The sequence below is a fragment of the Telopea speciosissima genome, chromosome 5 (assembly GCF_018873765.1).
Source record: "Telopea speciosissima isolate NSW1024214 ecotype Mountain lineage chromosome 5, Tspe_v1, whole genome shotgun sequence".
In the NCBI taxonomy this organism is placed as follows: Eukaryota; Viridiplantae; Streptophyta; class Magnoliopsida; order Proteales; family Proteaceae; genus Telopea; species Telopea speciosissima.
In genome coordinates, this window is record NC_057920.1 from 13,218,322 (window position 1) to 13,236,383 (window position 18,062).

General features: G+C 39.4%; 1 protein-coding gene across 1 annotated transcript in view; it reads left to right on the forward strand.

Moving 5' to 3' along the window:
* The window catches only part of LOC122662715 (aminoacylase-1-like), a 38,104-nt gene that overhangs the window by 3,083 nt on the left and 16,959 nt on the right, over positions 1 to 18,062 (forward strand). The window contains exons 3-4 of the mRNA XM_043858432.1: positions 6,755 to 6,892; positions 17,252 to 17,470. Of these exons, the coding sequence (XP_043714367.1) occupies positions 6,755 to 6,892; positions 17,252 to 17,470 (357 nt within the window). The remainder of the gene's footprint in view (positions 1 to 6,754; positions 6,893 to 17,251; positions 17,471 to 18,062) is intronic.

Genomic DNA, 18,062 nt, shown 5'->3' on the forward strand with positions numbered 1-18,062 from the left:
CTGTTGTTAATCAAATTTCCAGTAGCTGTAGTGATGGCGATGGTGGTGGTGGTGGTGGAGGAGGAGGAGGAAAGAAATGGGTGTTTTAAGGTTGAAGATGATGAAAAGGGTATCATTGTAATTTTACTTGTGGTGTTTTAGAACAAGGGTAATATTGTCTTTTCAAACCATTAACTAACAGTATCTTAGCACCGTCAGGCATAAGGGGTCAAAATGTAAGATGAGAAAATAAGGGGCGAAACATATAATTAAGCCAAAGTACTGGGGATGTATATGTAATTTTCCCTTTTATTTTTTGATAGAATCATTGTTGTCTCATTCACTTGGACCTCTTAATGATGCACAACTGCATTAATAAAGCTTGACCCAAAAAAAAAAAAAACTGCATTAATAAAGATGTTTAGGATAACATATTTGAGAAACCGACCCAGTAGATCTTCCATCACTCATCACTCATCAGAGTCTATTGCTGATTGGATCATAAATTTAAGAGGAAATATCATCATCTTCCTCTTCCTTTCTAAGTATCCATAATATCAAGTATCCATAATATCAAACTTCACCCCCAAGTTTTGAATAATGATAATGCCTTTTCCTACTACCCAAGATTCTATCAACCGGACCCAGATCGTTAAAGAACGCCTTTAAATGATGATGTTGGCATTTTCAACTTTTCTAAAACCCCAGATTTCCCTTAATATAATTTTATTTCAATTTTACCCTCTTCAACCTCAAAACTAGGGATGTAAACGGATAGGATTTGGATCAAATACGGATCAGATGTGATTGAAACTGGATATTCCTTGGCCGAATACCAGATTTTTAACCATCTGTTTACATCTCTTCCTTGTGTAACCCGGACCTTCCTCCCCCTAGCAGCTAGGGATGTAAATGAATAGCCAAAATCCGTTTTCGTATCCGTGTTCGTATCCGTTTAGCATTATCCGATTCCATCCGAAAGTTAAACGGATACAGATACGGATAGGCTATAGCTATCCGAAAAGCTATTTTTACATGTAAACGGATAAAATATCCGATCCATATCCGTGTCCGTATTTGTTTAATACTATCTGAATCTATCCGAAAGCTAATCAAATGCGGATGCGGATATAGCACTATCCGAGCCGAATCTGATCCGTTTACATGCTTACTAGCAGATACAATTCACGCTTAATCCATATCTATTAGATCATGATTATCTTTCCATCATATTTTAGAACCTATTGAATCTCCAAAAACCTTCAAAATCATTATTCACTTAATTTTTTTATTATTAAATATTTAAATTTTTTTTCGGATTTTAATCCAAGTATTCGAATTATTTTCCAAATATCTCTAAACGAATACGACTGTCCTAAACAGCTACGGATTCGGAGTCAGATTTAGATTATCCATTTACATCCCTAATCAAAACCCCTTTTTCCATCTTCTTCCCCTTCGTTTCTTCATTTTCCTCTTCTTCTTCTTCCTCGCACACCCCACCCCTGCAACATCTCTCCTCTCCTTTTTAGGGTATTTTTTTATAAATTTTCAGAGGGATGGGCACTAGTCAATCTCCATTGATTCCGATTCGAATCAGTCGGTTGTAGTTGCAGGAATAGGTTTCTTCACAGATGCCTATGATTTGTTCTGCAATTGTAGGATACACTTGAATGCATTTTCAAATCAGTTTTATAAATTGTTTTTCATTCGATTCAGTTTCAATATGATTTTTATACGATTTTATAGACCATACTGGTTCCGAGTTTTCGCTTTCCCTTCGAATCCTTTTTTTTGTTGTGGGCAGAGGTAAACTGGTATATATAAGGAACTTTCGGCAGAGGTAGTTGTCATATTAGCTTCAGAAATCATAACCTTCTCCTCTCCTTCCCCACTTCATTAGTTCATTTCCTCTCCCTATTGTTCTCCATATTCTCCAAGAATGGCGATTGAAGATCCTCTTACAGAGGAGAGAGAGGAGAAGATGGTATCTTCAAGCGGTGAGTATCCAACACTCAGAATTGGAAGTTTCCTCAAGCCTTGTGTGGATTGTTCTGTACAAACAGTGTCACTACCTCACATTCCACTCTTAGCTAAAACAATGTCTCAAAATCTTACAAAATGGCCTTCAGAGGTTCTGTTCAAGGGTTGCAACCTGCCACAAAGAAAATGGAAAGAATGGGTTGATCGTTTGGCAAGGAAACATGACCAGATATGGAAGAAAGCAGGTATTTACCCATCAATCCAAATAGATCATGAACTACTTCTAAGTTTCAAGAAAGAAGTTAGGCTAGAGACGAGGGTAATATCATCTTTTGAACTGCTGTTTTAACACCGTTAACCACTTAGGCTGCGTTTGGTAACGGTCTGAACAAAGAACGCCCGTTCTTGATTAGAAACGTTCTTTTGCGTTCTTGGTCTAGAACGGCGTTCTGAGACCGAAAATGACCGTTTGGTAACGTTCTCAAGAATACTGTTCAGAACGAAAATGGTGTTTGGTAAAATTTGTTCTTCCTTATTTTATATTAATTATAATAATGCCATTTCTTTGTCAATTATACCAAAAAAAGACTTGTAAAATCCTTTTCTCTTACCAACCTTAGCATAAAATTAAAATATCTCATTAACATAACCAAAGTAAGTATAAAAAGATGTCAAATTTCAAAGATGCCATTAAAATTGGGTTCTTGTGTGGATTAGTGGCATAATTAACTATGCTATGGACAGTTGAATAAAGAGGGCCTTGGTGGACTCGAACCACCATCCTCTTGGAACATGCTCATGTTCCAAGTGCTCTACCAATTTGAGCTAAAGACCCATCAAGTAGAGATCCAAAACAGAAATACAACAAAAAAAGACACAGTAGCATGAATCTCTACATGAGGAATGCAATGAGCGAAGGTCTAAAACAGAAATACATCAAGATATATAAGGAGGACATGAAAAGCATGAAAAGGAGGACATGGTACTTGGTAGAAATAAGTTGACTTCAGAATTTGTTCATTCACATGTGGTAGGCGTAAGAGGAGTGCAAGTTTCCAGTAGTATATATCTGGATATATAAGGAGGACATGAAAAGCATGAAATTGATTAGATCATATATGCCGCATTGGTTTTAAACCCAAATACACATTAGCTATTTATAACTGTTCAGCAATTAAACATGGACATGCAATACCCTAGATATATATCTCATACAATTATATATAGTGAAGATCCACAAATCTCATGCTGTGTTTGGTATGCTAGCTTTCTAAGAAAAGAATCTGAATCTACAACATTCCAAAATTCTAAAGCAAGAAAATTAATAGAGAAAAGTCAGATTTCAAAAATCCATCAAAGCAATATACTCACGAACCCATTTCACATAAATAGTTGAGTTAAAGCTTTTTGAGGTGAATAATGGATTTTGTAATTGGTTTCTCTTTTATTTTAAAACCTGATACTGCAGACCCATATGGCTGGCCATTATAACCCCTCAAACACATCCAATTCCATCAACATATGTAGTCTGATCCTTCAGTTATCATCAAATATTCAAGTCTCGATCTTGTATTGCACCTAGCAGTAAATGCCACAAAACCCTAGCTAATCAACTCATTTTGAACCTCCAAAACCCTGTTTTTCTACATGAAATGCACCACTGCCTCCTAGCTGCATAAACAAACATGAGTTGTTTATCAAACAGGACCAAACATGACTTGTCTCATACTACTAACCTACGAAGTCCAATATTAAAAAATTGTCCAATTGCAATGAAGAAAATATAAGGAAGAGAACTAAAACTATACAACACCATGATATACAAGAAGGAACAGAGGATAATGATGGAATACGTGTCCATATAAACCAAGCAGCTGCAGAATATTTAGAGCCCATCATCAGCTCTGATTTGGTGCCACATACCACAACCTATGCTGAAGATGGTGAAACCAGAGCAGCACTTGCTAGTCCTGGTCTCCCAGTCCAAGTACAGATATTGGTATGATGCACAAAGTTTCAGAGTTATTGCTATTGTTATTGTGGTAGAAATCCTGAATGATTTTAACAGTAATGAAATGTTCAAAGCCAAATGTTTCCAGTCAATGTTACATTTCTGTCAAATTTGTGGTTTTTAGGGCCCTTCAAGAAATGCTTCCTAAACAACCACAACAGATGGCTTAATTAATCCCACAGAATCAGAAAAAACTATATAGAAATAGGCCTCCTCTGTGCTACTGAATCCTCTGCATTTGCTGACCACATGATGTGAGAAGGTCTCTAGTGCACCAATCTACATTTTATTGACAAAATGATTACACAAACAAACTAATTCATTCAAGAACCTGATTTTAAAGAACATACCAGCTTCGGTTATTCTATCTCAGATGCTGTTGTATTGAATATACAAACATAAAAATTTGAGTCCCCATTGTATCTGAAAACTAACAAGTGATTCTCACATGTAGTGATATTTGACAAAATCCTGCTAACTTTTCTGAAACTTCAAACTGTACACAAAGCAAAAATCATTTCCGTCTCCTAGTACTCGGTAACTTATGATTCTCATGCTGATCAACCAACAAATCAATACCTGCATAAACAGCTGATCACACCGAAATATCAAATAATAGAGAACCCACACCCATAATAGAAAACCAGAATATGAGAGAGAGAATGTTGGTCTCGAGAATGATTTTGAAGAAATGCCATCTCTTCTCCGGAGAAATTCAGACTATGACGGCGCATCGCGTGACACAGGCCTGAGAAGGGACTCCTGTGCTAGTTCCTAAGCACCGGAGAGTGGAGAGTTTCCTCACGAAAATCTAAGAAGAACTGAATTGAAGCCCCCAAAAGCCCTGGAAGAGCGACATGTATAGCGGATTTCATTTTTCAAATGAGAAAGGAGGAAAGTGACGGGTTCTCTCTCTCTCTCCCTCCCCAAAACAACTGTTACACTCCGAGAGAGGAAAGTCATATTTTGAGAGACTACCGTAGGACTCATGACTCATGTGTGAGAGAGAGAGAGAGACTAGCAGAGAATGCATTTGGACAGAGATGACCGAGAAAGCAAGACAGAGAGAGATATAGAGAGACGACGAGAGAGAGAGAGAGAGAGAGAGAGAGAGAGCGAGTTGCAGAACATCGGTTGGAACTCACCTCTGCAGATGCCTTTGAGCACGGAAGCCCTTCTCCTCTTCGTCGATGTGAAGCCCCTTTTCCTCTCCAAGAGTTGCAGATGCCTTTGCTCTTTCTATCGGGTTTTCCTCGTTTTACGCCTTCGTTAGTCGTTCTTGTTCTGGAGACGGTCTGTAAAGAACGTTCTTTTGGTGTTAATAACCTCCGGTTCGTTCTAAAAGAACGAAAAAATGAACTGCAAAGCCAAACACTTTTTCATGTTTTTTTGTTCTTTTTGAACAAAAGAACTATTCAGAACACTGTTCTGAACGTTACCAAACGCACTCTTAGAGAATTCTTATAGATCGAACGGCCATATTGATTCTGACCAAGAGCTCATTAGAGGTTTCAAACCCAACTTGAGATGGTTTGAGATATCATCTAATGGGTATTGTCATTGGTTTGTAGTGCATAGATAGAATTCAAATTGGATTTATCTGCATGTGAATTTAATTGGATTGGAACACATGATTTCCTATTTAATTCGATGAACTTTGAATCCAATTCCATTCTGTTAGTCAATAACTGCATTATCTAAGCAATTATTTTGTATTAAACCATTTGTATTATCTGAGCAATTATTTTGTATTGAACCATTTGTTTCTTCTTTTCATATTAAATATTCTAACTTACTCAGAGAAGCTGAAATTTTCTCTGGAATACTTTTCTATATTTCTTCTGCATTGAGGAATTCACTAACTTCAAAATCTACATTGTCAGTCAAAACCTTAGAACTTAGAGAGTCCATCCAAAGATTGAATGCAGACTTGCAAATCATAATATGAATATGACCACCTTAGATCTTTCCATAAAAGAACTTATATTAAAATCTGTAAAAGGATTTCTGAACCCTTCACATTTGCAGTATCTACATCAAGGTTTTAAAATAGAATCTGGACAGACCTGGATCTGATTGGAAATTAATTTGTTTATGGTTATTCGCTAGATTCAATTTAAGAAGAAAAAGGATTTATTGAACCCTATATGTTCTCAAAAACAATATTTTCATGGTATTTTAATCATAGCTATCTATTAGCATCTTATCATTACTGATCGAGCTCAGCAGATGATTTAGGAATTTAATATTTTTTTTTGGGGGGGGGGGGGTGGTGGTGGTTGTTAGAGCTTTTGTTTTGCCCCTTGTACTCATTCAACTCAAATTTTGGTGGCAAGAACCTTGTTGTAATGAACAAACAGGGAAGCATAGAACAAGGGGAAACCTCAACTTACAGCAGTATATTTGGTCACTGCCTTATCAGTTCAAATTAACTGGACAATGAGTCAGTAGCCATGTCTAGGAGGGGGCATACCTAACTATAAATTTTTTTCTCCCCCGGGGGCATTAAGTAGTGCAAATGCACATGGTTTAAGGAATTTTGGACTTCTTTTTTTCTTGAAAACTATTTCCTCTTGGCCCAACATGTAGCTCCCACCACTTTCATAGTGTAGCAGTGTATAGCCACCTATTTTGTCAAGGGTTCAGCACTTCCCACTGCCCCAAAGTTGGAAAAAGCACTCTTTGAAACCACCAGCAGATTCTTAAACCCCCCCCCCCCCCCAATTAAATTTCAGATGTTGGTATGCCTTTCTGATATAACTTCCATATTCCTTCTGTCAGGGGTTTGTTATGAATATGCAGCCATCTGAAGCTGAAGCCGGTTTTGACATTCGAATCCCACCAACTGTTGATGAGAAATTAGTGGAGAAACGGATTGAAGAAGAATGGGCACCTTCTTCACGCAACATGACATTTGAGGTATGGAGGAACTTGGAAGTTTTTCCTAAAATTTGGGAACAAAGCTAGAACTGTGGGAAGGAAGCATTTAACTGATTAATTCCATTGCCATTAAACTGACATTGAAACTGTTGCCAATATTTTATATGAACAAAATCAGTAGAAAGGAAGAGAGTAAAAGCAAATTACTACTACAACTGTGATGCAGCTCCAAGAAGGAAGAAGAAGAAGAAGAAACCTTGAACTTAGGGTTTAAATAGGGAGCCGTGGGCTAGGATTTGTATTTTTCCATAGTTATTTTTCTGTTTTTTAGATTAAACCGGTTTAAATTGGTTGTGTCCAATTGGTTCAATTGGTCTAATTTAAGTGAAATGTTCCTATTGGCTAATAGGTTCGTATATCCTAGTGGCTAGTATGGAATCTTCACTTAAGTTAATTGTTCTAAGTTAGATTCTTTTATTTTTAAGTTAGTAGGGGTAGTTAAGTCATTACACTGTTTTAAGTAATTAATTAGACTTAAACCTCTCCCTTCCACGTTTTTGTGAAGGAGAGGTATTTAATTTGTAGTAGGAATTGGCCTATGGCCTTATTATAAATATAAGAGATCGTGGGAGGCTCCCCACAATTGAAATTTGAATTAAAAGATCTTTTTCTCGCTGGCGTCGCTGCTCCTTGCTCTTCAAGAGTGTTTGCATCCTTGTGGGTACATCAAGGTGGAAGGGTGGGTGGAATCCTGCGACTCCTTACGCCATGACGGCTGGGAGGGTCTCTCTTCGAAGGTGATTTCATCCTTCATCCCTTAACTTGTTGCCGGTGGAATCCTATAGTAAGTTGAGATTTAAATTTCTGTTTTATCCTTTCTTTCCTTCCCCAATCGATCCCCTTTCTTTTCTGTCCTATTTCTCATAAACCCTAGACAGCTACATTCTGCCCAGATCTGAATCTCAGTTCTGTCCAGATCTGCTTACCTATCAGAAGCTATCCAAATTCTGACCATAGCCTCCTCTCAACACCATCCCTACTCGACCCAAGTTGCTGCCCCTTCCCATCACTCCAACCCTAATTTCTGTAAAAAGTTCCATTAGCCATTAAACCCTAAAATTACAGATCTCCCACTTCGGACGATCAAAACAGGCCCATATTAGGATCGAACCTCCCTCCCACAGTGCCCTAAACTCGATTCCAAGCCTAGCCCTAAACCCCCATTAAAAACCCTAGTTTTGGCTATTTTCTGATGGGACATACAAAATAATGTAGTCCTAGAATAGGAATTAATCCCACTAGAAACCAAGTAGAACCAAGGTTAGGGTAAGCCTGCTGTTTAGGGCTGATTAGGGGCTGTTTTAGGGCAAAATTAGGGTTTAGGATGGGAATTTGGGAATGGGGTTTATAGGGTTTTAATCTGCAGGTTTAGAGGGTCATTATGATATAAAAATATCTGGATTTGGTTAGGTTTCAAAATTCTGCAGATTTAGGGTTAGGGTTCCGGGTTTTTTAAATTAGGAAAATAGCCAAAACTAGGGTTTACAGTAGGATTCAGGGGCAAGGATTAAGGTCGAGTGTTAGAGAGACTATGGGGAAGGTTCGGCTGCAGCAGGGAGGTTTTCTGATGGCTGAATATGTCCCAGCAGAAAATAGCCAAAACTAAGGTTTTTAATGGGGGTTTAAGGCTAGGCTTGGAATCGAGTTTAGGGCACTGTGGGAGAGAGGTTCGATCCTAATATGGGCCTGTTTTGATGGTCCGAAGTGGGAGATCTGTAATTTTAGGGTTTAATGGCTAATGGAACTTTTTATAGAAATTAAGGTTGGAGTGATGGGAAGGGGCAGCAACTTGGGTCGAGTAGGGATGGTGTTGAGGGGAGGCTATGGTCAGAATTTGGATGGCTTCTGATAGGTAAGCAGATCTGGACAGAACTGAGATTCAGATCTGGGCAGAATGTAGCTGTCTAGGGTTTATGAGAAATAGGACAGAAAAGAAAGGGGATCGATTGGGGAAGGAAAGAAAGGATAAAACAGAAATTTAAATCTCAACTTACTATAGGATTCCACCGGCGGCAAGTTAAGGGATGAAGGATGAAATCACCTTCGAAGAGAGACCCTCCCAGCCGTCACGGCGTAAGGAGTCGCAGGATTCCACCCACCCTTCCACCTTGATGTACCCATAAGGATGCAAACACTCTTGAAGAGCAAGGAGCAGAAGTCAATACCAAAGCAGAGAAAAGCGTCTTTTAATTCAAATTTCAATTGTGGGGGAGATTCCCACGATCTCTTATATTTATAATAAGGCCATAGGCCAATTCCTACTACAAATTAAATACCTCTCCTTCACAAAAACGTGGAAGGGAGAGGTTTAAGTCTAATTAATTACTTAAAACAGTGTAATGACTTAACTACCCCTACTAACTTAAAAATAAAATAATCTAACTTAGAACAATTAACTTAAGTGAAGATTCCATACTAGCCAATAGGATATAAGAACCTATTAGCCAATAGGAACATTTCACTTAAATTAGACCAATTGAACCAATTGGATGCAACCAATTTAAGCCGGTTCAATCTAAAAAACAGAAAAATAACTATGGGAAAATAGAAATCCTAGCCTACGGCTCCCTATTTAAACCCTAAGTTCAAGGTTTCTTCTTCTTCTTCTTCCTTCTTGGAGCTGCATCAACTCCCCTCGTCTTGAAAACATTCATCCTCGATGAATGGTTGGAGATCACAGAATGGTCTTCCAAATCAGGGTCGAGTTGCTTGAGTTCATCTTCAGCGGATGGTGCAATTTTGTATGCGGACAGCAGCTCTTTGGAGGATGAAGAAGATTGCAAATCTGGCTGGACAGCAGCCTCTTGACGAATTACATGAACACCTTGTAAATCTTCATCATCAAAATAATGTTCATCATCGTCAGGGGGAAGTGCATGAATGTGAATGCTGCCTTGGTCTTCATCTTCACCTTGAACTTCTTCTTTTTCAGCCACGTTGAGAGGCTTCTTCTTATGTGGGCAGTCCCTAGCGATATGTCCCTTGTCTTGACAATAATAGCAAGTAAAGGGGTCATTTCGGCCCATAGGAGTCTTGCCCTTGTCATCCACACGTGGGGGAACAGCAGGACGAGATGTGTTGCCTATAGAGGAACCTTGTTTTGAGGTGCTAGTGTTGATGTAGGCCGGCTTGGAAGTAGAACCCGGCTGTTTACATGAAGTTAATAGCTCTTCTGCTTTCAAAGCCTTCTCAAAACAATCTCGAACATTTACAACATCAACCACTCCAATTGTCCTGTTGATCTCACTTGATAGTCCCAATCTGAACCTGGAAAGCATTTGGATGCCCTCCTCCCTAATGCCTGTGCGAGAAGAAAGAGCATTGAATTGCCTCATGTACTCAGTTACAGTCATGGTCCCTTGGCGGAGGGAATTGAATTTATCCTGCATCTGAGACCTAAAGTGCCTTGGTAAGTATTGCTTGCTCAGGTCATATTTCATGTCTTCCCAAGTGCGAGGTGCAGTACCATTGAAGTCCATCTCTCTTTTAGCAGTTCTCCACCACTCACGTGCAGCTCCAACAAGCTTAGTACGGATTAACTTCATTTTCCCTTCTTTAGATAGATCATACCAATCGAAATAGTCTTCTATTGCAGCAAGCCAATCATAAAACACTTGAGGGTCAGAATTACCATCGAATTCTTTCAGCTCAAGCTTCACCTTCTGGTTACCTGTATGTCGTCGATTAGTACCTTGGTCTCCAATGAAGTAGGACCTCATATACTCTTCAAAAGTGGGCTGCCGACCTCTGTCTCTATAGCCTTGGTGGTGATCTCTGTGTTCCCGAGAAGGCTCACGGGCATATCTAGGTCCGTCCCGACGATCTCTATAGTAGTCTCTATCATCCCTGTCATCTTGGTCAATCCTAAATCTGTCCCTGTGACCTATATGTGCATCTCTATAACCCCTGTAGTCATCTTTAGGGCTCCCATCTCTGTCAGGAAGCCTCTGTATCACAGAATGGGGTTGGTACCTGTCCTCTTCTATGGGCAAGTTGCTGTCCCTATCAGGAGGGATTCTCTGTCCTTCCAAGTGTTGCAATCTAGTCATGATTGCATCATTTGTAGCCTTCTGATCTGCTGTAAACTTGCGGAACATCTCTAACATGGCTGCCATAGGGTCGGCTGGTTGTGGCAGCACCGGGTTGCCATGCTCGTCCATGGCTTTGATACCAAAATAATGTAGTCCTAGAATAGGAATTAATCCCACTAGGAACCAAGTAGAACCAAGCTTAGGGTAAGCCTGCTGTTTAGGGTTGATTAGGGGCTGTTTTAGGGCAAAATTAGGGTTTAGGATGGGAATTTGGGAATGGGGTTTATAGGGTTTTAATCTGCAGGTTTTGAGGGTCATTATGATATAAAAATATCTAGATTTGGTTAGGTTTCAAAATTCTGCAGATTTAGGGTTAGGGTTCCGGGTTTTTAAAATTAGGAAAATAGCCAAAACTAGGGTTTACAGTAGGATTCAGGGGCAGGGATTAAGGTCGAGTGTTAGAGAGACTAGGGGGAAGGTTCGGCTGCAGCAGGGAGGTTTTCTGATGGCTGAATATATCCCAGCAGAAAATAGCCAAAACTAGGGTTTTTAATGGGAGTTTAGGGCTAGGCTTGGAATTGAGTTTAGGGCACTGTGGGAGGGAGGTTCGATCCTAATATGGGCCTGTTTTGATGGTCCAAAGTGGGAGATCTGTAATTTTAGGGTTTAATGGCTAATGGAACTTTTTACAGAAATTAGGGTTGGAGTGATGGGAAGGGGCAGCAACTTGGGTCGAGTAGGGATGGTGTTGAGGGGAGGCTATGGTCAGAATTTGGATGGCTTCTGATAGGTAAGCAGATCTGGACAGAACTGAGATTCAGATCTGGGCAGAATGTAGCAGTCTAGGGTTTATGAGAAATAGGACAGAAAAGAAAGGGGATCGATTGGGGAAGGAAAGAAAGGATAAAACAGAAATTTAAATCTCAACTTACTATAGGATTCCACTGGCAGCAAGTTAAGGGATGAAGGATGAAATCACCTTCGAAGAGAGACCCTCCCAGCCGTCATGGCGTAAGGAGTCGCAGGATTCCACCCACCCTTCCACCTTGATGTACCCACAAGGATGCAAACACTCTTGAAGAGCAAGGAGTAGCAGCAACAGTCAGCCAGCAGCAGAAAACAGTTTTTTAATTCAAATTTCAATTGTGGGGGAGCCTCCCACGATCTCTTATATTTATAATAAGGCCATAGGCCAATTCCTACTACAAATTAAATACCTCTCCTTCACAAAAACGTGGAAGGGAGAGGTTTAAGTCTAATTAATTACTTAAAACAGTGTAATGACTTAACTACCCCTACTAACTTAAAAATAAAAGAATCTAACTTAGAACAATTAACTTAAGTGAAGATTCCATACCAGCCAATAGGATATAAGAACCTATTAGCCAATAGGAACATTTCACTTAAATTAGACCAATTGAACCAATTAGATGCAACCAATTTAAGCCGGTTCAATCTAAAAAACAGAAAAATAACTATGGAAAAATAGAAATCCTAGCCTACGGCTCCCTATTTAAACCCTAAGTTCAAGGTTTCTTCTTCTTCTTCTTCCTTCTTGGAGCTGCATCAAACTGTCACTATATTTGTTGGTTGAACCGTGGGTCAGAGAGAGGAAATAAAATAATGGAATTGCTTGTTCTATTGATAGGTAAGCCCCTCTATTTATAATAGAGGGGAAATTACAAATAGTCTAAGCTAGGCGATGGGGGACTAAAACCCAAATAGCCGACATAAGCTAAGTACACTTAATAACATAAAAATATGCCCCAAAAGGACCAGAATACCCCCACGGTATTCTGGAGTACATATATTCTAACACTCCTCCTCAAGCTGGATTATACTAATATTAAAGAAAGAAGATCCAGCTTGGACTAAAGGAAAAAAGAACTCCATAACAATGCTAACACTCCCCCTCAAGTTGGCGCATACAAGGTACTAATGCCCAACTTGAATAAAATGGGAAAAGCTAAGTTGTAGCAGAATCCAGCTTCAAGATGAACGCAGCTCCCAAATAAACCTTCAAGAACCTGTAAAATTAGATCTTCAAAACTTGGGCAGACATGACCAGTAAACTTTCACCAATTTTCAGCAGTTGTCCAGTGATGAATCTCGGACTGATAATCTTGAAGATAAGTGACTAGGGTAGCGAGCAGATGTATCAGGCAGCAGTAAAGAGCAAGCAGCGGAAAAACAACCCAACTGTAGAACCTCATATAGGCAGGCAATAACCAAACATCTTCAAAATTTGAAGACCAACCTCCCCCTTGCGGCAAACTCAACCCAATAACCAAGTAGATACCCATTAGCAATGGTGAAACCTCTGACCTTCTATGTTTTGCACCAAATGTTCCTGCAAGTTCTGCTTTCTGCAATGGCTGCAGGTATACTGTATATAATCCCCCCCTCACGTGTAATACACGTGGACATAACAGGGATGATGTAAGATATAGGGCAAAACATAATATTCTAGAATTTTCCAAGAGCTGCCAAGGGTAATGGAATGGGTTATGCAAAAGGTATGGTTTGGGAGGTGGTGAAGAAAAAAGCAGTGGGATAATGAAGTACGGAGTAAGTAATGCAACATATAAATCTCTAACCATCTTCAAACGATCAAACAAACACTTTTGATGGAAACTCCTAACTCCAATATTCAAATCTGACAAGTATGCAGATCTGATTTGAAGTAAGGAAAGGCTCCATTCTTCAAGGCTTGATCAATCCTCAAACAAGGAGGAACAAGTGTGCAAAAAACCCAATGTATAAACTCCCACATGCTTAAAAGAACAAACGAAGATATCTGGACAGCAATGGATTGTAGAAGTTTCAACAACAATTGGATCAGATCTGAATTAGTAACAATGCTAGGATTCAAGCTCCAAGGTGAGCCAGATATGAACTAGAAAAGCTTCACATAACTGAATAGGTTCGTAGTTGCAACCAAGAACCGTGGAACACACTGTTGTAGTCCCAAATAAACTGATCTCCAGGATAGCAGATTCGAGTCTTCAAGAATGAAAGAAATTCGATCTCCAATAGTAGGAAACTCAGTCACAATAATAGGGCAGCAGGATACCACATAAAGGCAGCAGTAACATATCAACCAGTCATGCTTACAGAAGCCAAACAATAATACCAGCCATGTAGGTAGTAAAGCTCAAACTAACCAGCAAATGTAAGATATATAACCAGACAGATCCATAGGTAGTTGAGGCAGCTAGCCATTTAGGAATAAGTAGGGGTGTCAATACCTAGCCCGACCCGCTGAAACCTGCCCGAACGAGCCCGGACCACACCGGACCGATCCCTTAGCGGTTTGGGTTCAGTTTGTGGATCCAGAGATCAACCGGGTTCGGTTCGGTCTGGGCTAGACCGACGGTGCATCGCAAACCCGAACTGTTAGGCCGGAACCCAGCCCAAACCACTAGGCCCGAACCGTTAGACCCAAAAATCACTTATTCCCCCCTAAATGCCCTAATCTCTTTCACTCTCTCAATCTCTCCTCTCTCGTCTCGAGTTCTCTGTTCTAGACTCTCAGCGGCGGCAGCGGCGTCACTCCTCACTTCCTCAGTCCTCACTCCTCAGTCACTCAACTACACTCAAGCTTCAAGAGTTCAACTGTTCAAGCAATCAAGCCTCAAGGCTTAAGGGCTCAAGGTCACTCGGCAGCACCGACATTCGGCAACAGCACAAGCACAAGTCGCAACCGGAGGTAGGTTCTGATTATCCCTTCTTCTTTTTTCCAATCTCAACTCCTGATTCTTCATTTCTATTTTCTATGTCACTGCTTTGTTTTGTTTTTGGAATTAGTTTCTTCTGAACTTCTTTTTTTTTAAAAATTTTGGATCTTCAGATTCAAATTTTGAACTTCTTTCTGATTATCCCTTTTTTCTACCCACTTTTGAGAAACCCTATGTCTCCGACGATATTTACACTTTTTTTTTTTTTTTTTGGTTCTTTCTGTATTGAACGATCTTTAACGATCTACGGTGTCGATTCAGATATGGAGAATTCACTTCTGAACCGACATTTCGTTCTTGTACCTGCATTTTTGTTTTCCAATTGAGAATTCTTAAATCTCTTCCTGTATTTTTTAAGTTTTCACTGGATCTCTTTCTGATCTCGTCTCGTACACTTGAACCAAATGGTTTTTTTCAGTCATTTATGCATTTGATTACGTTTGTTCATAGGGGATCAAATCACAAAAAAAAGACACCGTAGATCATAGGGGATCGAATCACAAAAAAAAGACACCGTAGATGTTGTATGGACTTTTAAGTGGGTCACATCTTGTAATTGCATTTGAAAATCTTCTTGGGTTCCACTTCCATATGATATGAACTTTTATCTAATGTTCAAATGTTGTTCTTATAAGAGAAAGAGAAGAAAAATAAGCACTAATCGGATCTTAGTAGTTATATAAAACCGCTACCAAACCGAATCCAAACCGTTATCATAAACCGAAACCGACACGAAACCAAACCGCACTGAAACCGAACATTTCTTAATGGTTTGGTTTCGGTTTGTATAAAAGTCACACTGAAACCGGCCCGAACTGGCCCGTTGACACCCCTAGGAACAAGTAAGAAAAATAGGTTGATAATTGGAGAAACCGAGCCATAAGAATGAACCTGAATTTTTTCAAAAAGAACTGATGAATGATGCTGAAATAGGGGCTGAAAACTCCTCTGATTTTTATAAAATTCTCCTAAAAAAATCAGCAATAGATCGATTATAGTCAGGGTTTTGTAAAAAATTCTGAAAGGGAAGATCGATTGTAGGGAAGGGGGCTTCAACAAAGTGATGATGACTTGTCAAAGGTGATGTCTTCTGGTAATAGATGCTGACCACCACTGCTGGAATGGATCTCCAGTTTGAATAACCAATCTCCTTGGTAATTGAGACTTGATCTTCACGTGGGAGAAACACCAAAAAATTGCAGAAAAATAGGGCAGCAGCTATCATGTGTAATAGACCTTCGTCAAGTCAGGAATAGTTGAAGTAGAATGTCTTTCTTGATGGTAGAAACACCTCCCAAAAAACTCCAATAGCAGCAATCAACCCTAACCCTAAAATCGATATTTGTCAGGGTTTTGAAAAAACCCTGAAAAGAAGGATCGATTGGGGTTAGGGGTCTTCAAACACTTGGAAAGAGGCTGAAACTGAGATCGAGTGATCCTTGTCGGTGGAGTAAGCATCCCTCCAAAAGGTAGCAAAAACTGAAACCTGTAACCCTAATGTCGATTTGAGTCAGGGTATTAATAGGTAACCAAAAATAGCAGGTTGAGAAGATTTTGCTATAGGTACAAATCCAGCCATCAGATAGTGGCCAAACTGAGGTCGATTAAGGCTGGTAGTAGTAGGAAATTATCCCTGAAAAATTAGCTGCATCTAACAAGGGAAGCCCCAAAATCGATTGGAGTCAGGGTTTTGAAAAAAACCCTGACAAGGTGAGATCGATTTGGGGATTGTGCCTGGAAAACTGAATAAAAGATGGAGAGACAGAAAAATGGGAAGTTAGGTTTTGGAATAGGGCAGAATAGGGCTGGAAAAGGCTGCATAGGGTGCTTCAAAATTGGAGGATCAGTTTTCATTAGGTGATAGAAATCTGATCTCCAAAGAAAAGGGAAACTCCAAATCACAAATGTGGCTCCAGCAGGGTTCGAGCAAATTTTTTAATAAAAAAAAATAGAAAGGAAGGGGGGGGCAGCAACTAAGTCATCGATATACTCAATTTACCTCATTAGTGCTGCCCCTTTATAGGCTGAGAAGAAGAAGAACAGGAGAAGGAGAAAACCGAGAAAGGGAGAAGAAGAGAGAGATCGATGGAGGAGAAGTAGGGAGAAATAGGGTTTTTTTTCTTCTCTCTAACCTAGATCAGACCTGCTTTGATACCATGTTGGTTGAACCGTGGGTCAGAGAGAGGAAATAAAATAATGGAATTGCTTGTTCTATTGATAGGTGGGGGAAATTACAAATAGTCTAAGCTAGGCGATGTGAGACTAAAACCCACATAGCCGACATAAGCTAAGTACACTTAATAACATAAAAATGCCCCAAAAGGACCAGAATACCCCTATGGTATTCTGGAGTACATATATTTTAACAATATTAGTTGTCCTCATCTTTTTCTTTAAATCTAATACTTTGATCACTGCTGATATTTTTATTATTATCCTTCATCTATGTGCATGAATGTTTCGTCATAACTGTCAAATATCTGTAGTGAAGGCAGAAGAAGCATCAGAATTGTTAGGTTTGTGTTTTGGGAGTGCATTTTTTCAACTCTAACCACGTTTGATTGGTACAGTTTATAAGAAGAAAGGTGCCAGTCCTCCCTGATACAGATGGCTATAAACCATGGTTGGCCCTTTTAGAAGGGGCTGTAAAGAAAGCTAATGGCAAACTTGGCAGACCAGAAGTTTTGCCACTCTCATCAGATTCTACATACTATAGACTACGAGGATTGCCAGCAATTGGCTTCTCTCCCATGACAAACACTCCTATTCTGCTCCATGACCATAATGAGGTAAAATGTCAAAGTTGTTCTCTATGCTTCTTGTCACTGTTTTGGCTTTTCCATGTACCTGTATATGTTCTGTCTGTGTGCTCATTTGCATTTTTTCTGTAGATATAACTACAGAGGAAATTCCATTAAACATAGAAAAGAATTCATACTGTTTTCTTTTAGGAGTAAGATCTGTATTTACAAATATAATAATGTTAAGGCACCAAATGGTGTTGCTGTAACATATTTTGTTCTTTGTTACCTGTTTGGTTTGATTTCCATATAATTCAATTCTTCAAAATTTGGCAATTTCACTAGTTCTGCTGAATCTAAAATGTGTTAGGGTTTATTTCCCTTGTACTTTTTGAGGTCTTGTACCATTCCCCTGCGAGCAGTTTTTTTCATCAGAGGATGACAATCAATTCTCTGATCCAATAGGCTGCTGGGACAATTACTAAGGTCCAGCTTACTTTATGCTCTAACCAGGACAAGCTGTCAAATTTTGGGGTCAACAACTTGATTTCTTGGATTGGATCAATTTTCGTGCTTATTCTTTCACTTGCATGTTTTATGTTTTTTTGGATGAATGAAAAAATTCATTACCAAAGGAAGG